At 38.7% G+C, this 26,705-nt stretch overlaps 1 protein-coding gene across 2 annotated transcripts in view; it reads right to left on the bottom strand.

Moving 5' to 3' along the window:
• Window positions 1-2,665: 2,665 nt before the first annotated feature.
• Corin (corin serine peptidase) overlaps window positions 2,666-26,705 on the bottom strand; it is a 29,502-nt gene continuing 5,462 nt past the window's right edge. The window contains exons 2-17 of one of the 2 annotated variants that reach the window (XM_043428270.1): window positions 25,897-25,957; window positions 25,179-25,296; window positions 23,462-24,099; window positions 22,120-22,859; window positions 21,695-21,822; window positions 20,945-21,077; window positions 20,068-20,237; window positions 18,148-18,346; window positions 17,914-18,066; window positions 12,371-12,712; window positions 12,092-12,233; window positions 11,395-11,576; window positions 11,052-11,241; window positions 9,889-10,172; window positions 9,628-9,776; window positions 2,666-9,513 (exon numbers count right to left, since the gene is read on the bottom strand). In XM_043428270.1, coding sequence (XP_043284205.1) covers window positions 9,325-9,513; window positions 9,628-9,776; window positions 9,889-10,172; window positions 11,052-11,241; window positions 11,395-11,576; window positions 12,092-12,233; window positions 12,371-12,712; window positions 17,914-18,066; window positions 18,148-18,346; window positions 20,068-20,237; window positions 20,945-21,077; window positions 21,695-21,822; window positions 22,120-22,859; window positions 23,462-24,099; window positions 25,179-25,296; window positions 25,897-25,955 — 3,816 coding nt within the window. In that variant the 5' untranslated portion in view covers window positions 25,956-25,957 and the 3' untranslated portion in view covers window positions 2,666-9,324. Of the gene's footprint in view, window positions 9,514-9,627; window positions 9,777-9,888; window positions 10,173-11,051; window positions 11,242-11,394; window positions 11,577-12,091; window positions 12,234-12,370; window positions 12,713-17,913; window positions 18,067-18,147; window positions 18,347-20,067; window positions 20,238-20,944; window positions 21,078-21,694; window positions 21,823-22,119; window positions 22,860-23,461; window positions 24,100-24,777; window positions 24,929-25,178; window positions 25,297-25,896; window positions 25,958-26,705 lie in introns of those variants that run through there. The other variant, XM_043428271.1, reaches the window with a different exon arrangement.

The raw sequence follows: 26,705 nt of genomic DNA, 5'->3' as shown, positions 1-26,705 counted from the left end.
ACGGTGCACAGTACCGCGCTCTCGCGTTTGTTAATTTCGTTGTGCACCAACCCACTCTATAGTACAATACTCTTGGCCCGATTGTATGCGCATATAAGAGGATACAAAAGGCTGTATAACCTATAGAATATCAAGAGAATTTTATTCTCCGTTACGCCTTTATGCGGCTCAACTTTTGATACGAATATGCGGAGGATTCCCGCCGGCATTGCCGACAGAGAAACCGCCTTGCGTGATAACAACTTCGTAATTAAAGAAACACGCCTCTCGCTCCACTTGCCTCCGAACTCAGCGCATCAAATACCAGAACTTTTAGCTCCTGTTTTCCTCCAGCGCTAATTACACTCTGCGCACTCTTTCGGTCTCCTGTCGGACACTAATTACAATTCGGCCCCTACCCTTACTCTCCTTCCTCTTTCGTTATTCCTCTCGGCCACCGCTTTTATTCAAAGTTATACTTCCGCAGGCATTGCTCGAAGATTGAAAATGTATACTATAATGAAAAAAGCACACGCGCACACGCACACCCGCGCTCACACGATGTTTTAAGAAATGAAATCTTTGCATCCACGAAATGATACTACGCGACGTTGACACAAATAACAAATATATATATCACGACACGTGCGTTAGAAAACCGAGTTACCCTGTCACTTTCTCGTTTCGAGGGTAAATACTCGATGCATAACCACGCGTTTGCGCATAGTAATCCTCAAGTTTGGGGACGAATAAGCCGATCTACCCGTCTCAGCGGGTGACCACACACGGACATTATATGATACGACGAATAACGAGAGGAATCCATATATTATTCATCTCGATCCTGTATAAGGCTCTTTCTTCTCCGAAACGTTATCCTAAAATAACAAAAGTCAAACGAGGCTCGAACGCGAGTTTCCGCGTTCTCCTCAATTATCATAGTAGCCGCGGCATGCAAGAAAAAAAAAAAAAAAAAGAAAAAACTAATCATCGTGAAAACGGTTCGAGCTAAGCTGCCATGATAAATTTCAGTTGAAACTAGTACGAAATCGCGTTTGTTTTAATTAGCAGTAATAAGGCGGAACGCAGCACGTGCACTTATTACACCAGGTTTGTTTTCCTCATTCGGGACTTGGACGCTAATACACCGATCTTCCACCCTACCCCGACGTCTCATTATGCTTTTTATCCCTCTCATCGCAGTTGGGCAAACTTTTCTTCCTATTTTCGCCTAGCTCTACGCGTTTGTTCGCTCAATTGATCGTTATTCATCAGAGCTGAATAAGCATTTCATTATTATTATGGAATTTTTTTTCATCACCGAGGAAAAATTCTCTTTGTAAGGTAGCGAATGATTCTTTCAAACCCCGTTGACACATGTTCGAAATACAAAATATAAGGAGCCAGATTTCACGCGGATAGATTTCAAATCACCGCAAATCCCATCAATCGCGCACTGCTGCGTTTGCCTGATCCTAAAGGCTCATCACCCTCCACCCGCTGCTCCAAACGTCAAAACCCTTTGAGCTAAGTAAAAAAATACACACGAAAGAATATACGCTCCCTCCCTGTTGCTTTTGCTATTTAATGTCGCATTAGATACGACGCAAAATGGTGTAAAATCACCCAGAGAATCGGAAAGATGACACAGAGTTCACTACGTGAAAAGGGACCAACGTCAGGAGGAATTTAGTTCGCGTTTTGAGGATTAGAGCTAGACGTGATTCAAAGCACTTGAAGCATGCTTCGGTAGCGCATTTTCACTCTTATTTTTCAACTTTTTATTTTTCATCTTCCCTCAGGCGTTTCAATTTCTTTTCGGTCGTGAGATTCTACCTTCTTCGCCTCGAATATCTCAGGATTCCTTTCTGTCCGAGGGCTCCAGTCCAATCGAATTTCTAAATTTCATGTATTTAGGATTGAGAACGACATCTGAAAGGAAAATATATGACTTTTGGTCAGGAACAATGGTTTCTAACTTTTGCAACGAATGGTCAAAGTTTGTGAAAGATCCTACCTATGGTCGATAATACAGGAGACGGGGTTTTCGGTGAGTCCGTAGAGAGGACGCTATTTTTTTGTGCCTGTGGAAGAAGCACGGGGAACAAATAAATTATCACGACCACATACGATACTCAAAAGATGTTTATCCAATAGCTCGATGAAATCGAAACGGAATAGGGCGCGATTAAGGCACGCGTTGACAGTTCGAAGATTCGAAGGCAAGAGAGCGAGTAAAGACCACGCTATCGTAGGGAGGGGGTAAAACTTTTAGAAGGTTGGAAACTTGATGGGAAAAATGGATAACGAGTGGGGCAGCACGATGACGACGCAGTCGGTAAGGAGAGCGTGGCTGTATCGACAACCGCTACATGCCACATTGCACTCAACTTTGTAAACCGGGATATGAGTGTGTACACATCTGAGGCTAGATGGCGATGCCATAGCCTTCTCTTTTTTTACTCAATAAAAAAAAAAGCACTCAACTCGGAAAGTAGGTACAGAGGTGTTTATCTTACAGAATTCGACCGAGCTTGCAGATTCTTTCTTTACCAAAAGCAGCTAATTATTACACATTGGCGGCTGCTGTACCTTCATATAGGGTGAAGTAATTTTACTCGTCCCAAAACTTTTCACGGATTCCGTCGTTTTTCCATTATCCAATGAATAATATAAAAACTTGATATATTCTGAATACACAATTTATTTGCCAACACGCAGTTTCCATAAATATACACTGTCATATCAATATGTTTTTATCTTTCAATGCAGCACATCATAATGTTGAGATACAATATTTTTTTTCCCTTTGTCATTCATCATTTTTTCAATATGTAAACACTTTGTATCAATCCAAAAAGTTCTTGTAGCATCTCGTATCGTGCGTTAAACAATAATCATCGGATTATCGTGTACATTTTTGCAAAACGCTTACGCGACATTCGTCTGAATCAAAGATTTACCTGTCGTTAATCAGTCGTGATTATTTTGGTTACGATAGCGAATTTAATTACCGATATGTATCGGATATGAGGACCACCTCAATTGCCAATAAAATAATATACATTTTCCGGACACGATAAGTCGAACATTTTGTAAAAATAAACACGAGTCCAATTTCTTGTCAAAAAAATTTCCAACCTCGGACAAAGTTCAATTTCGCGTCTAATCAACCGCGATCAGTGTCTTTTGATCAGTATAATTAACACGTAATATTAGTAATCCTTCATTTTTAACTGTCAATGCAACACAACGCGTATGACTCTCGACCAGCAAGCGTCACTAACGGCTCTGTTTCAATAAATAATCTCACCGCATTATGAATATATAATAACATAGGCTTTTTTGTTCGAACGCATTGGAAGCTTTAAATCCATTCTGTTTTGTTATTATTTCATGTTTTTTTTTTTTTTTCGAAAATACTTGTGGATGTTTTTCAAAAGGGAATCTATATAGTTTTATCAATGACCGAATTTGGCGAGCAGGCTGATCATCAAGCTTACAGCTTTTCTATATAGAATTTCTATATACTCTCTACCATTTGGATGCTTGATTTTCTGTCTTCAAGCTAACAACGCATCGATCACAACAACAATACATCCAATTATTAACGCCAATTATTATTATTTTTCTGTAGCTGCTAATTCTCAGCATAAATATATAATATTTTTCGTTGAGTAAATAAAAATGAAAGTGAATAGGAACCTCGAACTTGTGCTACTAAACACTAAAATTATCGGTCACGATAACAATATGAGATAAAGTTTCATTTTTATAAAATAAACCATAAAATCTCGTATATGCGTTAGGTTAGAAATAAACCATCTGCATTGAGCGTTCACGCTGCGCGATATATGTCTCTTCTTATATATATATATATATATATATCGAGTACATCAACCATTGATTGTACGATTCATATTGTGCACTGAACATCAAGCGACGACGCTGATTTATTCGTAATGTTATATTTTATCGATTGTATATTTTTGTTAAAGATCAAATTTTCATGTAAGACTGAAAATACATTTGACACTCGATTCCAACGGTACAAATCTTTTTTCATCATTATGTGATGATAATCAGTAAAATATTGTTCCAAATTGTTGCTGTGGATAACTGACAAGATAAAATTCTTTTTTTATTTTTCTACTTATAAAAAGAAACAAAACGGACCCAGCCCGAGTGCAGTGTTAATAAAAATGTACAAATAATAGGTTGTCTTTTACAAGAGATTATATCACGAATCTTAACACACAATTTTATAGCGTTACAATTTCTAAAACAGTAACAATTTCGATATTCAACATAAAACAGTTTTCCACACAATCTTATGACTGCTCACGAATTAACTACCGGTCTAATATAAATTTCAACATCGATATTTGAGCGAGAGTCACGAGTACCAATGATGAAAGCCATGTGTATATGACAAAAATTAACGGTACTTGGTTTCACCCATGTTGTCTTTTAGTTTTTCTTTTTCTTTTATGTCGAAACGTATAATTTGACGGAGTAAATGACGATTGTATTCTCTTGTACGGACCGATCGAATTCTTCACAAATATTTAACTTCGAACACGCAATAATGTATTCTATATTGATTATTGTTCTAGATATAATTTTCCTATTCTATTTCTCGTCACTTTCTTTTTTACTGGACGTATTATCCGTAATAAACGAGAATTATATAATTTTCGTTCTTTTCTCCTTCCAGTCCCGACACATCGATTATTTTCTACCGTATATCTTATTATATTATGTATAATTATTTTCACCGATCTTTCAACATTGACTTGACAGGAGTAGTTTCACATTTTTCATATTTTTCTTGCGATGAAAAGTATCTGTCTATCTCACAGAAATGTGTAACTTTTGTGCGCAGTATTTCGTTATAGGATATTTAAAGCGATAGTACACTTACTTACTGAGATTACCATCCCGAGAATTCGACTCTACTATTTTATTCGTATATCTGCACTAGGAATTTACATTCGCTATGATCCTACGCATTGACTACGTCATGACGTATTGACTGATATTTACCCGTTGAAAATCTCCTCCAAAAAGGCTTACAAATTGAGATCGTCATTCTACATGATATATCTCACCATCACCGATCTATTAAAATAAGTCTCGTTCAGTGCATGTATATATTTTGCACCTCGGACTGTCAGCCTATACAGCATGATTATTTGTACGTATTGTCGATATACGTTTTACCTATCGAACAGGACGCTCTTATCGAATTAATTATTATTGTTGCAAATATACTCTAATATTCATAAGTTTTATCTTTGACTCGAGTTTTTTGCAGCTTTCGAAAAATTTTTACACTCGAACGTGTACCGAAACAATTTGGTATTATGTCATTTCGAATCGCAGCACACTGGCTCGCCGCATGGCTTTTCATTTTCTTCGATATTACGAACAAAATCGAGTCATTTACTTTCTCGCGCGTTACGAACGCAGCTCGTAATAAAACAACGTAAAACGCAAAAAAAAATCAATGAAATCAAAATTTCAAGCTTTACGAATGGAAAGTTGATAAACCTTAGTAATCAATTGACAGTCCACTTTTGACGCGTCAACTAAATTTACATTCTTTATACAGTATATATTATTATTCTTCTAATTTTATTTCACTTAATGTACAATACGCTTGGATTTTTCCCATACAAAGCATGCCTTTATTCCTCCCAGCCAGCCTCATGCTTCACACGTATCTAAAGACGCGGCGGCATCGCGTTTCGAACACTCTCGGAGATGACACTTTGGAAAATGTGCAAAAATGTTTGCGAAATACGTAAACGTTTATCTACCTGATTGTCTGTGATATATTAACGATTATTTCAATAGAACATTTTGTGTCCGATGTACAGGGGAATAAAATGATTGTTTCACAAATGCCTGAAACTCGTTATTCAATACTGTCATCTCCAAGAAAATGTGTTTTTCCTCCTTCTCCTCCTCCTTGACTCAACTTCAATCTTTTCAAATTGATTCTCATTAACATTATCATCATTATTCAAATTATCGGTAATATCATTATTATTATCGGTTTAAGACTAACATTAATTCATGATTCATGCGAATTCATTATTACCCTTACGTCAAAGCCTTAAACATTAATTTTATTGTCCGTCTGGGAACATTGCCTAGCGTTATTCATTTATTGTCTGCTCACACAGTATTGTCGGATATTATTAATTTTTAAATTTATTGTTACAACTAGTTTGTTGTCTGGATACCAATAGGAAGACATTTATTGTCCCATTCATTTTTCTTTAATTATACGACTTGAACTATAGATTCGAGCATTTCATTATTGTCGTAAGCATATATGGAAAATCGAACGAAATATATCAACCAAAAGTGTATTTTCTGTTCGTTCATACATTTCGGAAAAACAACGACCATGAATCAAGAAGACAAATTATACAAAGTGTTTCACAGCAGTTAACAACAATACCACTGCTAGTTATCTCTTTCAATCTCGAAGAAATACAAGTTGATTGTATCTTTTTCCGACCTTCTTCTTTTATAAACAATCATCGTTGGAGAAAGTAGAGAAAAATGAGGCATGATGTTCCGCTTTACCCCACTCTCCTCTACGTATATGTATCTATATCAGTTTTCGACCACGTACAGTAGCATTTTTTCAAAAAAAGTAGGTCATGAAATAGAACAACTTCATAGAAAGTTCTGAAAGACTTGAGCATTAAAAAAATGTTTGCTAAAATCTCTTTGAAAACGTGCATGAAATTTGCAACATTTTTTCCCCGTTTAAAGATGAAATATAATCCTGATTTAGATTGGGAAAGAATTTTTTCCCTTGAAAAAATATTGGGTTGGAATTTGGAAAAACGTCTTTTTATACTTTTGGCTACGTTGTTGGATATGATTATTGGCAGACAAATCACTGACCCAAACCCGCAACCCGTAATTGAAAAGTAATGGATCTACACATACATAGATTCGCACTCTACACATAGAGTGCAGAGTATTATCCCTAGAATTTAGTCAACGTTTTTCTTTTTCATTTACCTAACACACTCGTATATATTTATTATCATTTATATGTGGGCTATGCAAGTAGAAGCGGAGATAAAAATTTTATTGACGGCTGCAACGCTTGGAGTGGCCAAATAATGAAAACGGCTGCAAAATATCATCTCGAACATTCGAAATTGGTTCCCGAGCCGTCCATCTTTTTAATTATCATATGGAAGCGCGGTAGAAAAATATTGATATCAGCATCAACGAGATCGATTTACTAGTTTTTAACATTTTTGAACGAGTATTTTTATTACGGTAAATACTCGTATGCATGCATGGGTGAGCTATATCACAATCGTAGCGCAACCGATACACACCAATATTAAACGAAACCGAAACAGTAATGAAAACGTAACGTCAGCAATATTAAAATAGCTTTTTACGAATTAATGTCGCGCGAGCAAAGCTCGAGAATACGTTAGGTGAATCCGTCCCAATCGTATCTCATTATTTCGATATTGCGACAATCCAGACCAAGTGTCCAGACGAATGAAATACGATATACACCGTGATGAGACAGACAGGGTAGTACAGAGGAAAATAGATCATTTTCAAACAAGCTGAGTTGTGGCGCCACGAGGATATCATTGCACATAACCCATGCGGATATACATCTTATTTCACGTAATAATGCGAATGTACATGTCGATAAAGCGGTATTTTTTTGAGTCGGGAAAATAATGACTGTTTTCTTAAATCTTTCAAATCAAAGCAACTTACTGCTTATTTCCGCATACGCGTAGTTTACTGTGGTTTCTATATTTAAAGCACAGCGTAGATCCGTACTCGTATCCTCGGAATTCGAAGCAATGCTTTACGAGAGACCTATTATCCTATTGAATATTACATAATTTATGTTTCTTATTATACTCGTCGGTACACGATAGACAATTACGCTTACCTCTGTTATCAATATCATGCTTATCATTATTATGATCATCAATATTAATGAATCGTTGCGCATCACATGCTTCATAATCAATATATAAATTTTATCGCAGAGGGTGCACAGTCAAAACGTATTATTCCAAACGCAAAAATAAGTTATTGTCTCTGGTATATATCGTATTATCGTATTCTCCGAATCAATAAAAATCATCAAGATTTTCTAAAAAAATTTTTCGGTTCGTCAAAGCTCTGTAAAATTGACTCGAGATTCTACATTATATTATTATGTATATATTAGATATATTCAACTTGAATGATTCATTTATTGATTATTGTCGACCGTTACAACTATACACCGAAAACGCAGTTCGACCACTTGGTGGACCGTCGTCATTTTATTGTCCACGACGTAAAAAATCTTTCCTAATATTTCTTTATTGAATTTGGTTTATTAATTTTTTTTTCCTTCACTCAGTTATCGCATCATATGCGAAATTTTTAATGCTCCATCTGCAATTAGTATTAATGTGCATGTTGAAAAGTTTTTCCTCCTATTATTCGACTTAATAGAAAACAATATACTTTTCTCATCGCCGTACTTTATCTGAACTTTACTATAGTTGGTACGCATCGATCAAATGCATGGGCCAAGCAGAGTTTTCTGTTCTTTGCCTCATTGCGTCTTTAACGCCGACGTCCACGACATTATTTGTTGATTATTCCAATCAAATGTTCGACTATCCGAACATTCTTCTGAGTATTTATATAAATATTCTTATATCGAATTATTGTCGCTCAGTCAAGAACGAATGAGAGTTGCAACGTCTTCTCATCTTTACAATAAATATTATACTAGCCAAAGGGACGCGTCGAGCGTTGCTTTCAATATGTTTCTTTGCATTTGTCCATCTCTACACCTCAACCTACTCGACGGGTCCCTTTTGTCAAATAATTTACAATAGCTCAAGCACGCCTCAAATATCATTGCAGTAAACAAAATTCGTAAAATAGCTGGTTTGTAAAAAAACAAAAAATCCTCGGTATATTTTTCCGTATAAATAGTCTTCCTTCACCTTTTTTTTGATGCAGATTTTTTTTTTCCTCTTAATTCAGTATTCCTCAATATTGTTTTCTTCAAAAGCCAAGATATTAAAATATTTTCGTTTCATCGTTCGTTATGGATACCGAAATATCAATATTCATCTTATATAATTTTCATATGAGCTGAGACTTGACTTTTCGATGCTCATAATGAATCCCATTGAAGCAAGTAATTGGCCGGCTGGACCGGCGTTAACTCTCGTCCGGAACGTCCATCATCCATTCGTCCAACATTTTTCTGAATCCCTTGTCTGTAGTTTTTTTTTTAAGGGGCTCTCTGAACCCGCTCTTCTTACGTTAGCCCTTATCACGCTCCGAATATTTGGCCATTTCCTCGCGTATCCATGATACGTACTTCGGTACATAAGCGTAAACACCCGGTAGTTTCGGATGGGCGCACTTTATTCCCCAGCTTACTATTCCTCCCACGAACCATCTCTCTGCGTCATTCGGATCCTGACAGAGCAACGGACCCCCTGAATCTCCCTGGAGCCATAAAAACAAGATTTTTTTTTCCCATTCTCCAAAGTATATAAACGAAGGAAAAACGAACAAACAAAAAAACGAGCGTCGATAACTGAGTTGAAGATTTTTCAATACCTGACAAGCGTCCTTTTTTCCTTCAGGATAACCAGCGCAGATCATTCCATCGGTGACGTTAAGGTCCTTGTGCTCAAGCCACAAGTTACACAATGCCCTCTCGAGCACGGGGACCCTGACTTCGTTGACCGCTGGTTCGTATTCGGATTCTTTTGTAACATTGATCATTCGATCGATCGATTATTAGGAGTCATTGGCAACACGTTGAGACACAGGAACACATATGAAAATTCATTGAGATATTGTATCGAGTCAACGTACCGTCCGTATCCTCTTTTTTCCCCCAACCAATAACGGTGCATAGAGTTCCCGGAGCCAAATCCGTTTCCGGTTTTGGCAGACAAACCGGCCTCAGATGATCATGAAAATTAACGCGTTCCGCCAATTGGAACAACGCTACGTCGTTATCATGCGCCGCGCCCAAATTGTAATTCGGATGGGGCACGACTCTTTTCACTTTGAGCTTTTCCCCGAGATAGCTATGAGCGTGACGTCTCGTTATTCCCAATTGTATAGTCCAATCCGAGACTTCCGAATGACTGAAACTGAAATGTTTCAATGTTATCTCTTTTTTATACATCGGATGATGTAAAAATCAAAATAATATTCGATTATTCTACGAGGCTGAGATTTGGACCCGGCTTATTGAAGATTCGATGAATATTTTTTCGGTTACCAGGATGGAAGAATATGCAGATCGCGCGGCAACAGCTCCGTGTGCACGCGCACAATCCAAGCAGGCCGATTGTTGTAAAAACAAAAATTGATGAAAAAAAGTGAGTGTGCTTTAGACCACACAACTGAAGTAAAACTTTTTTCGCAACGGACAGATGTATAGGTCATTCTACCAATTATGGAATTAATTTGTGTTGGGGGGGGGGGGGGGGGGGTCTGCATTATGCATAATGGTCATTGCTTTTCAAAAGTACGTGTCACTGTGAGCTTTCATGATTTTTTTCAATTTTTTTTGTCTAGCCGTTTCGAAGTTATAGAGATTTGACAATTTGAAAATTTGCAATTGTTAACTTTCTCGTGTTAAAAATATCGAACCCCTGAATTATTTTTCGGAACACTAAACGTAGTCATTTTTATGTGAAAAAACCTCAGCTTTTTGATTAAAATATTTTAAATATTCTCAGGGGTCATATAAATCCTGAAAAAGCAATTATAACTTTAAAATTGCTTTTTCTAACTTTGTCTAGACAAAGTCTAGACTAAATGAAAGGGTGGGCACGATAGGCCTACACTGTGTAATCACACGAGCCCATGGGAATGAGCATGAGAGAGAACGAAAATGTTCATGCCCATGCGCATTCACACTTTTCGTACCACTTCCGTTTACACACTTCCGTAACAAGATTTTCACCAGTTTACCCCCCAAGCCCAGCGCGCCTATAGAAGTTTTACTTCAAAAAAATGCTCACTTTCCGACGCAATGAGAGGCTGTCAGAACCCACTGATCGGCTATGAGAACCCCCGCGCAGTAAAATACTTGTTCGGGACCTCCGAGGAGAGCAGCGAGAAAAGGCCAATCACCGGGGACTGCTTCGGTTCCACCTACGATTCTCGTTTTTGCTCTTGCATTTCCATACACTTGGCGTTTACGTCCGCACGCTGAAAGAACCCAAGAAAAGTGTGAAAACCTCGTATATAGATGGATGATGTTGCGCCGCGAGTCGCGCGGTAGCTCAGTACCCAAACGCAGTAGCTTCGCAAGTCCAAATATAGAGGCTTCGATGAAAGAGCAAAGGTAAACGAATTACGAACCGTATTCCGAACACGCCAACTCTACGGTTTGGTAGTCACTTCTATCCGTACACTCCTGCAATTCCTCGAGCAAGTTTCCCTGTCCTTTTTGCGCAAGCCTCCAACGTTGCGACGTGTCCATTATTGGCTTCACCATGCTTACATTATTATTTTTCATCGACAACGTCGAAGAATCCACCGCACTGTTGAATCGATGGAGAGCAAAAAAAAAGAACAAATGAAAAGTGTTATAAACGATGTTGCGCGTCGATCAACGGTGCTTTAGTCTTTTTTTCGACGCCATCTATGTTCAACGTTCATAGTATAAGGTGGCGCGGATATCAGGAGGCGGAGAAATGTGTATAGTTGAGAAATTGACGATGATCGAAACCTGAAAAGCTTTCCGTTGAGAGACGCGTGCTCGACCACCGTGAAATTGCTCTCATACACATTTCCCAAAGTCTCTCATCGTACAAATATTTTTGTACAAGAAAATTCTTTCGCATTATTTCGGGGAGACCGCGATTTTCACGTATCCAAAAATTGGAAGAAAGTAAGAGATAGCCATAAAAAATGATTTCATTTCGATGTTTCACCCATTCAATCCCAAACGCGAATACTCTATGCTTTTTCTCATCCGCGTGATAGACTCAAATGAACGAAGATCGAACGAAGAGCCTTGAGTTTTTTCAACCCAGTATTGAAATATTCGACTTACTCGTATCCAAGAAGTTTGCAAATCGCTCTTGCCGAGGTATCTTCCCAGTTAGCTATGCATGCTGGTATGAAGCTCCCATTCTCGGCGTGGTAAATCTGAAGACGTCCTTTGCCGATATCGCCATTCCTATCGCTCAATCTTACTGCAAATCGTGTATCCAAAAGAAAAGAGGCGCATTTCAATAAATTATCCTTCGAGTCAGGCCGCGGCAGAAAGAATAATCGAGATTTTTGTTTTCTTTCTCACGCATTACTATGGTGATTTCGAGTATAAGCTTACAGCAATTTCTCTCATCTTGGCCCCATGGACAATCCATAACACCGTCGCAAACATGTTTAGCCGACATGCATCTTCTTTCACCGCAATGGACGCTCGGTTTAACGAAAGATTTGCTCAAAGTCTGCGAGTTGAATTTCTTCGTTTTTCTTCCATTGACCAAGAACGATGGGATCGTCGTCGTTACATCGGCAGTCTTGTTTATTATCGCGCTTCCGTAGCCGCTTGTTCCACACTCGCCGCAACCAATCTCGTCACTCTGATCCGCGCAATCGACGTGTCCGTCGCATTTCCAATCGACTGGAATACATCTCGTACCGTCACATTGAAAACCGCTGGTGCATACTGCAAATCCATCCAACAAGTGAGAGAGAGAGAGAGAGAGAAAGAGACAAAGATATAGTATATATCCCTAGCAGAGAGCGGAGATTGCCGAAAATGAGCACAACATCAAGAAACAATCAAGCGAATGTTCGTATCAAATGCGTGTTCCGCGTATGCCGTGCTCCAATATGTTTTTGATACTTTTTTTTCCAACACAAATAACGATAACAACTTTTTTTGATCAATTGATTAATTTAAGAGCTTTTTATACAAACTTGGAGAATCTTGAAGAATTTTGCTCGAGTATAGGGGAGACCGGGGCAAAACGGGATACCTAAGGAAATATTGAACTTTTCAGTAGTCTGGGAAGCTCTGTCTATTTTTTATTTCCAAAAACTAAGAAATGTACTGGAATTCTTTTCAATTTTCAAAAAAAAAAAAAATCCGAGGCAAAACGGGGTACCCGTCAAAAACTCATGAATTTCTTTTTACTATGATTTTAATTCGATGCACCTTGGGTGTATTTTACACCCGTAACCGAGTACTTCCGACTTACCGCTGTAAGCGTTGAAAGCGATCCCAGCGCTTACAGCGTTCAAACGTAAATCGAGCGCGCGCTATGAGCGCTCTCGCAGCGCTTACAACGCTCTAACGTACGTCGAACGCACCCTCTGTAATTCAATTCAAAATTAATTATAAGAATAATAACGAAGATTGCCAATGTTTATTTTGTAAAAATTTGTATTCTTTATCCACTGAATCATGGATTCAGTGCCAAAATTGTGCAGAGTGGGCACATGATTCGTGTGCAGGTGTAACCACACATGATATAGTCCGCAAACATATATCTGCGATTACTGTCGTAGATATACAAATACTTTTGTATATCTGTGCAAAAACGTTTTCACTTTAAAAGTGATGTAAAAAAAGAAAGATGTGAAAAAACTAATTCTTTGAAAAAAAAAAAAAAAAATGAAAATCCAAAAAAAAGAAGATATTTTAGAAAAAAAATATGTTTCATGTTCTTATCGGACTAGGATAAAAATTAAAAAAAAAAGACAAAAAAATTTCTCTCATTTTTCGGGTATCCCGTTTTGCTCCGGTCTCCCCTATATGCGTATGCCGTGAAATAACAGAAAGCACGTACTGGTGAGCGAAATGTAATAGGGTATACTGAGCATGGGATTTGAACCGCCCGACCAGTTTTTTTTCCCCCTTCGAGCGATTTCAATTTGATGCGAGGAAGCAATTGCAATCCCAGAGAAACGTTTGAACGATTCGTACTCGCTTTCCAAATTGATTAAACGAAATGGTGAAATGTGCTGATGATACGAAAGGCGGGAGATTCAGCACTCTTCGAGTCAAACTTTCCTCGGTAATAAAGGCCAAATCCAAGACGAATGAACTCTCATTAATGTCTCGGTACAAATCCCCGCTACGAGAAACGTTCTCCGCGTATACGAGACATAATACACATGAATTCACTTCACCTCTTTATTTTCGTTCTTTTCATATTCGTTTATATCTGATATATATTTATAAGAAGTCTTATAAACAATATTTAATTAACAAAATGAATGAAAACTTGTTTTAACGTCTTTATTGCCGCGAGCATTCGAGGCAACCGAAGCACGAGCAATTGAATATTAAAACCGCGCATCATAACGATGCACGAACGATCGATATACGTACTATAGAGCGCATCTTCCTCCTGTCCTAAGGGTCTCATTTATTTGAGATTCATTCGTTCATTTATCAGATACGCTCGATCGATCCCTCATCTATTTTGAGTCGTATTTCTTATTTTTTTTTGTTCATACCTTCGTTAATTCCGGTCGCTTATTCATTATAAATATTCAAATTGTCGATAAGTTTGATATGACATTGGAGCAGAAATCGAACTCCCATTGTCGTACTTCATAATCCAAAGTGTCGGGTACCTCCAACGTTTTGACCACCGCTTTCTCGCACGACCTCCAGAAATAAATTATTGAAGAACAATAGTAATATGACGATGGCAGCAAGAAGGACTCGTGAATAGAGATCGTTAAGTTCGTAAACAAAAGGGGGCGTATCGAGAGAGAAAAAATCACGAAATTATTGCATCCGAATCGTAAGATAAATGACTTTAATTATTTTACAAAATCATTGTTTATGAAAAACTATCGATCCATTAACGTTAATTTTTTTTTTTAATTAATAAATTCAATGACAACACGAAAGTATAGTACCGAATGGGTTCACAAGTTCACTAGCCCCCGTTCCTCCTGACAAAAACGGATAAAACTCACGAGATGGAAGGAGTATCTCGAGTGAAAATCCAACGGGGCTTTTGTTCCAAGTACAAACAATGATGACGACGATATCAAGGAATTATAACATCTGCGAATTATTCAACACGAATTTATTCTCTGTGCTGCATTAGTACGAGCGAACACGCACGTTTTCGAACTCGGTATATACGCGCGGACAAGGTCAAGAGGTAACAACGAACAATATTTCACATACGCACACACATCGAAAGGGTGTGTGCGAACCCGACCGAAAGATGTTCCGAACGCGCGATGTGTGTGCGAGATCGTCCAGTGGCGGGTTCAGAACACTTTTGAAGTGTGTGCGACCACTCGTCCTAGTGTGAACTTCAAAATATTCAAATATATGTACCCTATTTCATCACATTTTTCCAACAAGTTCAAAACCCCATCATTTATGGTTTTTATGGAAAATGTCAGCCTCCTCCAATGAAATTTCATTAATGATGACTGATCGAAGCTGTTCATGCCAAAAAAAAAAAAAACATTCTCCCATCGATTTTCGAAAAAGTAACCAAACTGCATAATTATTAAAAATTCAAAATAGCGGTATTTTGATTTATGATCTCTTACAATGTTTTTTTGCAAATGCTTATTATACGCATGTCTTTAAGCGAAACATGTAAGATAATTCAACTGAGTTGAAAAAAAAAACTAAAAAATGCGTAATTCGTTACCAGTAAAAAAAATTCATCTTTCAGGTGGCTATAATGCCTGTTATATAATTGATAATTATGTTCAAGCTTCAGCTTCAAGGTATTATACGTTAATCACTAACATAAAATATTGAGTCGTTTACGAGTGTTTTCACTTTTGCCAAAAAGCGAAATTTACCCATGTCAATTAAATGAGAAATTTAAGTGAGATTAGCGACCTCTAAGAAATTAGTTAAAGGGCTGATTTTTTGACACGATATTTTTTTCATCGAATATTAAAATCAGAGGGGGTAAGTGGGAGGAAAAACAAATTTTTTTTCCTGCACCCTAATGTAGGGGAACATGGGGCAAAGTGGCCACATGGGGCAAAGTGGCCACCCACTTTTTTGGGGCATTTTTGAATTCTTGGGCAAAGTGGCCACTCACGCAATTCCGATTTCTGGTGGGGCACAGAATCAGTGAGAATTCTATGTTTTTTGAGAAATTGATAGCTATTTGAGGCAGAGGATGAGAATCATTTTGCGAATTACTGATAAATGTCTATTTTATTTTAATTGACAAAAATCGTACTTATAATGGACTTGATCTTCATCAACACCTGCGCACAAGGTGTGCGCCCATTTTAGGCATGTTTCGCAGCGAATTCAATCTTTGGAGGAATGCGAATGAAGTTGATCGCAGAAAATACACGCAACGTCCGCCGCAGACAAGAATTTTTCTTTTTTCATGATCTCTTTTTTCTTACTCACTAGATTTGCGCGATACGACAGACTCGTGATAATGGCGGTTTTCCCACGATTTGCCCCCGATAAGAACGGGCTTTTGCCACTGGTAATGGCAAAATTTATCCAAGTATTCCGACTAATTCTTTTTTCATCCCATCGAAGGAGGGTACCTACTATGCCTCGTTTCTTTTGGGTTTATCGCGGCCTTCAATGTTCCATGCGGGAACAGTCTATTACAACGTCTATTTAACCAGAAGTGACAATTATCGATTTTCACCGCATTTGAGAGGGTGGCCACTTTGCCCCAAAAAATTTTCTCCACCAAATGAGGAAAAAGAGGATGAACAAAGAGTTTTAAGACTCAACAATAGTCGAAAGATCATTTATTATCTGATAAAGTGGGCTGGATATTCATTTTCGGCATGAAAAAAAATTTGGCAAAATTTATCGAAGTATTCTGACTAATTTTTTTTTCATCCTGTCGAAGGAGGGTTCGTACTATGCCTCGTTTCTTTTCGTTTTATCGCATCCTTCAATGTTCCATGCGAGAACAGTCAATTCCAACGTCTATTTAACCAGAAGTGACAATTATCGATTTTCATCGCATATATTTGAGGGGGTGGCCACTTTGCCCCAAATTTTTTTTTTTTCAAAATTCGAGTAATAATGAGGTGGAATCAGTTTGGGGACATAAAAATAAGTAAATGACCATGTGCTACCCGACAAAACTCGTTAAATTCCTTAAGTGGGCCACTTTGCCCCATACTCCCCTATAACTTATAGCAATCATGCCTTCGGTATACAAGGAAAAAATATCGTTCGAGACAAAACGTTCGTAGATCTGAACTGGAGTAAAAGAAGAAGAAAAAATAGTCATGGTGAGAGTGGAGATAAACGGAGCCTCGCGAAACCCGCCTGTGTTTGGCATTACGAGATTATTTTAATCTTTCAGCTGCGAAAATGTGTGCAAGTGCTCTCCCACTAATGAAGTACGAATTTGGAGAGTGAAAAAGACGATGTTATATCAAACCATTGGTAGGTGGTTTGAGCCCATATGACACTTCAATATATTCGTTTATATGGACGAATCCGAAATTCTATTCCCATTCTTTTCTCGTATCAGTACTCATTGACTCGTTCCGAGGCGACAGATGCTGCAGAGTGAGAAGCTGCCTGACCGAACGCGGTAAACAACATGCCACGGCCCTACTGACAGGGGATCTTCCAAAACAATGGGGTCTCGTCGATATCAATTAAATAGTTGATAGCAATACGTGCAAGGGAGCAGAACGATCATTCATGGCTTTGCTCGTTGGCTTTCAAATAGCAAGATGCATATTTTGCCTGAATTAACGGTCTTCTCTATGAGATTAAAACATTTCTTTAGGCGTTGTTACATAAAAGAAAAGAAACGGAAGTCCGAGTTACCGTTTTGATCTATTCCGTGCCAGAAATGTCTATATATGGCGGATCGTGCTTAAAAAGGACAATTTGAAAAAAAAAAAAAAAAAAAAAATAGCTCGACTCACCGGGTTTCTCTGCCCGTTTTGCTGCCTCGACGACCTCGCGATAACCGACGCATACGTCCGAGTCATCATTTTCAGGAAAAAGGTCACACTCTAGGTAATCCGGTAGATGGAGAGCAAATACTTTGAGGAAAAACCCGCAACGTCTTATAGTCTCTGTGAAAAAAGAATAATAAAAATAAAAATGCTACTTCGTTATTATGTTATTTCTCAGAGCGTAAGTAGAGCAATACATACGAGAGCAAAGACTTCGACAAGAAGGAACTGCTTGACCCCTCGAACCGCATTTCGGCACGAAAACGCTGCAAAGAAAAAGAGCCGCGAGCTCGTAGCATCTTACGTCAACGACCGCATCGTAGAGCTCCAACTCGTGCTGGGCGTCTCTTTGCCCAAAATTCCCAACATAGTTCGGAAACACGGTGAAATTGTAAGGAATCTGAAATCCCCCAAATTTTCATCCTCCACTCAGCCTCTAGTATATTCATGCGAAACCACGATAAAGACATTATATTTCCAGTTTATGAGCTGCAGAGATGAGAGCATTTCACGAAATGAAGTTTCGGAGGAATTTTAAACATGTTCGATATGAGAATTTCTAGTTCAAAGTATGTACCTACGAGTTCTACACGTTCGTCGGACTACACACGTCTATTCCAAACGCGTTCGGCGTTCAACAAAATGTATTATATTACCTCGAATTTTAAGTATATATGTCCCAATTTTTTTGTGAATTGATTAAATTTTTTAATTTCCATTCCATCCCATTAAAATTATCGATCCATGCTTCATCAATAATTACTTTGATTATACCGAAGTGCAAAGGAGAGGGGAGAAGGAGAACTTGGAACAAAACTGAAACATAAAACGTCGCGGTTCGCTCGCTGGTGTATGCGCTCACGGTACAAAACATCTAGGGGAGACCTGGGCAAAACGGGATACCTAAGAAAATATTGAACTTTTCAGACGTTTGGGACGCTCGGTCTATTTTTTACTCCCAAAAACTAAGAAATGTACAGGAATTCTTTTCAAAATTACAAAAAAAAGCTTCAATTTACAAAAAAAAATTCCGAAGCAAAAAGGGGTACCTCTCAAAAACTCATGAAATTTTTTTTTTACTATGATTTCAATTCAATGCACCTTGGGTGCATTTTGCACCCGTAAAAGCAAAAACTCGGTTGGAGTGTTTTCGACTTACCGCTACAAGCGTTGAAAGCGATCTCAGCGTTTACAGCGCTCAAACGTAAGTCGAGCGGACGCTGTGAGCGCTCTCGCAGCGCTTACAACGCTCTAACGTACGTCGAACGCACCCTCTGCAATTCAATTAAAAAATTAATGATATGAATAATAACGAAGATTGCCAATGTTTATTTGTAAAAATTTGTATTCTTTATCCACTGAATGATGGATTCAGTGCCAAAATTGTGCAGAGTGGGCACATGATTCGTGTGCAGGTGTAACCACACATGATAGTCCGCAAACATATATCTGCGATTACTGTCGTAGACAGTAATCTACGAGGCAGTAATTACAGGTATACAAATACTTTTTGTATATCTGTGCGAAAACGTTTTCACTTTGGAAGTGATGTAAAAAAAAAGAGAATTTGAAAAAAAACGAATTTTTTGGAAAAAAGAAAAAAAAAACAAAATCCAAAAAAAACAACATACTTTGGAAAAAATGTGTTTCATGCTCTTTTCGGACAAGTATAAAAATTGAAGAAAAAAAAGGACAAGAAATTTCTCTCATTTTTCGGGTATCCCGTTTTGCCCCGGTCTCACCTACATAGTTCAATTGGGTAAATCGGGCACAGCTGCGAAATCGATAAAACCCATGGATGCGATCGTCAAGCGTACAGATTGAATTGTGTTCACGCATTCACGAATTCACTCCACACAAAATTAGCGCTCGCAAATTTTTATCGAGAATACGTTCGAGCAACCAACAATTGCGCGTAACGAATTTCTCATGACAGATCCTCGATGAATTGATCGCGTTAAAAAATTAGCTCGCTCACTCGTTGTAAAATCGAATTATTTTTTTCGCTCTCATTGTCAGAGCGAAGCCTCAAAGAAAGAGCTCCTTCATTCATATTTATCTTTTCATTTTTTAAGTAATCTTTTCGTCGTGTGTACGTTTCTTTCCTTTATATAGTTATACCTTATGGTAGATGCAAAAGTTGACGATAACAGGCAAACAAATCCCCGGTGCTGGATTCTTGGGCTCGATTATTGTTTTTATTGGCTCGAGAACGGGAAGCACCGTCGTTGTTGTTGTTGTTGCGGTGTACACCGTTTTATCCTCAATCCTGAGAATGGCACTTGGATACGCTGTAGCGAGAAATAAATTTGAGAATGAATGATTGCGATAGAAAAAAACTCGCTATACGTTGTTACTAAACCCAATTGTTGGATTTGGGAAAAGAAGATATGTATTTTTACTCCCACAAATACTTTTCTTCATTATATTTAAGTAGAAACAGGTGAAACGCGATTTTTAAAAAAATGAAAAAAGCTCATCGTCAGACGCGGGTCATTTCACCGAAACAGTTTCAATTGTAGACCGAGGTAATCGTGGTTTGTAGAAAACATGAGTGGAAATAACGAACGTCGAGTTTGGTCGGACAAGCTTTCGTCGGGATCGACGTGATAAACTTGAAACACTGGGAAAATCTACCACGGCGGCGTTGAACGCGCGAACGAGAAAACGAAAGAGCTTGGTCGCAGTAGAGTAAAGTAGCTGACGGTTCTCTCCGCGATGAGGGAGAAAAAAGCCCTCGAGTTATGGAACACCGAGATAGCTCGTGGGGAAACGAAAGAGATGAAGAAGATTCTTCAAACGAAAAAGTACCGCCTAAATGAACAAAAAAAACGTAATACTCGGTAGGTATTGATCGTTGAAATTTACAAGTTAAAAATTGGAAGCTTTCGAGGCGATTTATGCCTCGACGCGAAAGACATTAATATTCACACCGGAAACTCGTTCATTTTACAGAGACAGAAAACGGAAAGAGAAACGGAAATTGTAATACACTCACATTTGAAGTAGGCCGCAAGTCCACCTGCAATGGCGAGAAGCGCAATTGCGTTGAGGAGAACCTGAGCGAAGCGGAATCGTAGGCGTCCACGGGTCACATAGTGGCTGCTTGGCCGCCTCATGTCTCTGATTATCTGCATTCAATATTGCGAGATCATAATTTATCGTATTTTGGTACGGGCACGGATAAAGAGTTTGAACCGTGGGAGCCATCAGAAATTGAATCGTAGAAGCAATTCCAAGGACAATACGGTTCACTCGTGATCATGAATGTTCTAACAATAAACGTTGAGAGTGAGCCAATTTTCGATCGCGCGCTCGACCGTATCACGACATTCTAGTTAGGCGAAGCGTGCAACGATAGTACAAGAGACGAAGAAAGGGAGAGGAAGAATGAGATACTATATAGAGAGACCCGCGGAGAGTCGAAAGTTGGAGAAATCACTAAGGTTTCTCGGTTAATTGAATGGGACCCAGGACTAGAATCTTTTGCGCGATCCGGTAAAATAGTCTACGCGAAAATACAACTTTTCTTACCGAAGGCGTTGGAGGAAAGACCAAAAGAGAGAGAGAGAGAGAGAGAGAGAGAGAGAGAGAGAGAAAATCGTAACAGAACAATTGTTATAACGTAAAGCCATTTCAAAGGTTACAATTGTTGTATAGCAACGACCTCGTTAACCGCCCGTTCGGTATACATTTACCGAATGCGCTGGTATTGTTTCATAAAACTCAATGGCATATAATTACTCACCCTGTGATGTAACGACATGTTGCTACCATTCTGAAATCTCACAATGGTCTGAAGACTGGCCGGTGTACTCATTGACTTTGTAATTGGGCTTCCCGGTAGGTTATCCGTTTCCGGAGCGAGGGCCCTCCCTGCATGAACAAATTCGAATAAAAAAAAAATTCGGTGAATAAGATATGATAGGTTTGAGAACTGAGCGGAGAATGTCGACGGAAATAGAGCAGTGAGAGAATTTATTAAAAGACCAGCAGCGATAGAACCTCATCCCGTTTGCCTTCAATATTGAATATCGTGAAAGAATAAATCAGGTTTGCTATTGAGAATCATTGTTCGGGCATCGAGCGCTCGGAATAGTCGGAAAAAAGTTTAATTAAAATAATAGATAGAGAAAGAATGAGCACGGGGTAACGAGTAGCAGGAAGATTTACCTGGTACTTTCCCGTTGATATGCTTGTGCGGCAATAGAGGCGCTTCCATAGTCTTGCACGTATAACTCGGCGAACTCGTTTGGCTAAAGCTATCCGAGGAAACGTTGCTATCCTGTCTGACGCTGATGGGTTTTGGCACGGGGCTCTGGCTCATACTGTTCAACGGTGGTGGAAGATTCGTTTGGGTTGCTTTTGGTAGTTTGTCGACGAGTTTGTCCACCAAACGTTCGCTCTTTATTTCCTTCTTCTGATTGTTTTGCAGCATGTTTCTCGCTCGCTCCATATCCGCATCGTATTTGCTTCTGCCCTGTTGTTGCTGATGCTCGAAAGAATTATTGATTCTTTCTTGATAACGTTTGTTCTCCGCCGAAGAATGATCGCGGTCGTCCGATCGAACCGTTTGATTAGCAGAATCGTCGACTTTGCTGGACGCACACGCTTGAAATCTCTTTTCAATTTCCTGCAACCTTTGATGTCCCGTCTCCTCGCGTCCGCTCATCAAGAGTTTATTTTCAAGACTTCTGGAGGCCGCTTGAAGGGCCTCGAACTTGGATTTCTTTTCTGCCTCCCGACGGATAATTATAGGACTCGAAAAGACATCAAATTTAGGCTCGCTTGTTTCTGCTTCGAACGGGAGAGGCCGAGGCGGACGACCCATTACCAAATCGGAGCCCTTTCGAGGCGTTTCCATCTCAACGTCTCCGTAATCCGTTGAGAACTTGGATCTCTCGTGTCGTAGTCTTGGAAGAGATGTTCATTAAATTAATTATTCGCCGCGTCTCTCTTATTCATGGGGTTCCATTTTTATTTTGGACAAAGAAACAAAATTGAGACGAGAGTCATCGTAAAGAGGAAACGAAATTCCTCGTTTTTCCAGTTGTATATAAGAAAACGACGAAATGCGCCGGCTGCATTCTGTGCTTTGAAAAAAAAATCAACGCCTCAAATACGTTGTACGGTATACGATCATTCAAATTTGAGCTCAATCGTAGTTCTGTGGCTCAACATAATCCTGAACTACGAGATAATTGAGAATAATGAAAGTGGCAATAATGAAGCGTGAGTGGAAAAGGAGGGAGGGAGAATTTATCGTGGTATGGCTGCCGAGATGCCAAAGTAATTTCCGGCACCTATTTCTAAAATGCACGCTCGCAACGGGAAGGATCGATCAGCGCAGCCATCGCGAAAATTTCAAAAGCTGTGATATATTATAAACCGCAGAAAAACTTGTACATTGTTACTATATAAGCTCGTTACTTATTCCTGATCCACCAAAAAACTGAGATAACTGAAATAATTTTATAGAAAAAATGTATAAAAGAGAGAATTATTATTGACGAACCTGCCATTATTCGTGTCTTGAGCTTTGCATTCCCAGTTATCAATGTTTCCAGGAATTTTTCCATATTGCAAATCGACGCTGGAATGTTTTCCGCTTCCACCTACAACGACGCTTTTGATGATGCCGTCGTGGAGACGCTTCTCGAGATCTCGCGAAACTTTTCTTAATTCTTCGAAACTCGATTTGAATTGTAATTCAGCCGGTCTTTCATCGAAATTTCTGGGGAAATCAGTAGGAAAGACGCGACGCTCGATTCCCACGGTCAAAACGTTATCGGGGTTCGGTTCAGCTATACCCGAGGAAGGATAAACGCTGCCTGTGACTTTCTCATTTCTTCCGATTGATCTTGATGACGAATCAAGATCTATTAATTTATCTCTGTTGCTCGAATCATGCTCGCTTACACTCCAAAAATTGGTTGGGTCAAAATTCGTTTGTTTTGCGTCCATGTTATTTAAATTATTTGTCGATGCAACCACATCCAATGGTTTGTTCAAATCTCCCGTTCGTTTCCCACTTTTTTCTTCGCTCTCGATGCTCATTGATGTTCCGCCAACTTTACGAATCAAAAATATAGGTCTTTCGTGGGACTTTCTTTCCGGGATCGGTTGCCTCAACGGTATCGGTGGCGGCGCTACCTGCTTCACATATTCATACGATCCCATGTATCTTTCGTTACAGCTTTACGTGTTCAAGCATTTCATGCTGAATCGAAATGAAAAAATTATTTCATCAACGAAGAGTAAAGCGAAATTTACTTTTCAATGCGGGACAAAAATATATAAGAGCATCGACTACGTTAAAGGGCAATATTAAAATCCCCGGTGTGTATTACGCGAACTAGTGTTGACAAGCCGATCATGTGACCACGCCTCTTTGGAAAAGTTTTGCACGTAATATACGGACATACCGGTATCACGTATTTAACATAAAAACAGGGGAGAACCGAGAAAATCCAATATTCCTTCGGAAAACTCTTTCGGCTCAATTGGTTTTTTCATCAAACGTCCTGCGATACTTTTTAAATGCATCACGATTCATCGGTGAAAGTTCTACCATACGCGCGCATCGTCGAACCTTGCTGTAGTGTGACCGCGAAATGAGTTCTGGTCTCCCCTATTGTCTTGTCAATATTAAATAACCGAATTGTCCCAAATTTCCTTTTTCTGTCATCTAGCCGATAGGAAGGAAATTGTTATTGATACAAGATTAACGTTTTTTTTTTAAATAAATCTGGGCTTTCGAGTAATGAAATGAATAAACTTTTAATTTTGTTCGAAAGCATTGTGACGTGATTGAATATAAAATGTGTGTACCTATTTATTTTTGAATACGTGTACGCGTGTTTGGTCCACTTCTTAGTACAGACATAGCGATGTTGACTCGATGTGATGTTTTTTTTTTCTTTTAATACAGACGTGAGAGTGTGCATGCATGCTGTCAGTTCACAATGAGAAGAGGAAATTCCTGAAAACACGAAGCACTTCCGATACTTGCCCCAATTCAAATTCCTCGTTTGAACGTATTCGCATTTGATATTGTTAGCTTTTGTCGTTGTTCAATAAATTATTATTTCATCTTGTGATGAAATTTTTGAAAACAATGCCCAGTTTCATGAGTGAAGCAAATCACGGAATCTCTCCGACTTCAATAGATTCATTTGAAGGCTCTCTTACGGTGCTAAAGAAAATGGTAATTCTAATGCGAATGAACGTACCGTGGGAGTAATGGAATGACGTCGCGGTATCGGCGGCTGACATCGACTTCCAGCCGACGGTAATTCCGCTAGCAGCGATCCCCGAGCCGGGAGACCAACGCTGTTTGTTCTACACTGCCTGAAACCAAAATTCAAAATCCTTCGCTACAAAAATATGTATGCGCAGTTCATGCAGTTATTATTTATGAAAAAATAGTTGTATTATGACGAAGAGTAAACGATCCTAATGATTCGGTTCCTAAAGATGAACGCTTGGAGAGTAAAGAGAAGCAGGGGATAGGAACAATTTAATAAGGAAAATTTAATAGAGAAATGCAAAGGAGCAGGCTGGGTCATGCGCGTGACGAGAGAGTCCGATAATGACTGGCAGTATTAAAAGCGAATTTGCTACTGGACAGTAATCAGGCAGGGTATAGAGGCGTCGAGGTGGGAGAGAGAAAGAGTTATCTCGAGGGGTTAATGATGAATTAATGGGGGCCGACTCGCACGTCTCCTGATGCGCAAAACAGCGAGTGTAGAAGGAACGGTGGAAAATTTACTCAATTTGAGATCATTCATACGAAATCACGCTGGTATATCTTGATAAACGAATTCCACTGCCCAAAATTTTATTTTATTTATATTTTATTATTGTATTATATTTAAAATATTCAGTATGAGATCAAAGCCTGTTGAAGAAATCGAAATCAAAAAATTTTAAAAAGTTTGACTGCATTACCTCGGCTGATAAGATGGACTTGGGTCACCGTCCCGGTTCTCCGTTCTCGACATTTTCATATCTGTAAAAAGCAAAAGGAAAACCATTACTTTTCTTGTCATTTAAAATTTATTCAAATAATATTATACAAAAGAGAAATAAGCAGAATATTGCTCGCATAGGTATTTTTGCTGGCGAAAAAAATATTGCAAGACCGACTCAGCGTGCGTAGACAATACAATTCGCGTAATAAATCACTAGTTTGCTTTATGATAAATCCGCATCCGCGAGAAAATGGAGATAATACTTCGGATACTCGGTTCTTCGGGGAGAAGCCATATCGGATGTGAGATTGATTGGAACGTATATCACAGACTTTTTACTCTGCTCGTTTGTAAATAATGTTTAGTGAAACGAAGATTATTTTGTCTTACTTTTGACAATGTCGTCGCATTTAAAAAATGCACAACATATACTTCTCATCTGTCACCTTTTATACAAATTTTCTGCTGATCCTCCGAATTGCAAGAATCAAGTAGAAAAAGTGAAAATAAGAAGATGCATCCTGGGTAACTGTGGTTATATTCTAATTTATAATTGCTCCAGAGAAATCTTTCCAATTGTTAAGCAGATTGAAATGAAACTCAGTTGGTCTTTCTCCCATATTAGTATTTAGGGTCAGTAACTTATAAAATATTATCTGCTCGCGATATTTACGTGTATATCGGACTCTTTTCCATATAGAGTTTCGACATTTCTTTTTTTGGTATACTTGCAAAAACTATTCGTCATGCTTGAATAATTTCATTACTCTTTGCAAAATTGGACTC

The sequence above is a fragment of the Venturia canescens genome, chromosome 9 (assembly GCF_019457755.1).
Source record: "Venturia canescens isolate UGA chromosome 9, ASM1945775v1, whole genome shotgun sequence".
NCBI classification, from domain to species: Eukaryota; Metazoa; Arthropoda; class Insecta; order Hymenoptera; family Ichneumonidae; genus Venturia; species Venturia canescens.
The sequence above is the reverse complement of the archived record's forward strand: the minus strand, read 5'-3'. Positions and strand labels throughout refer to the sequence as shown.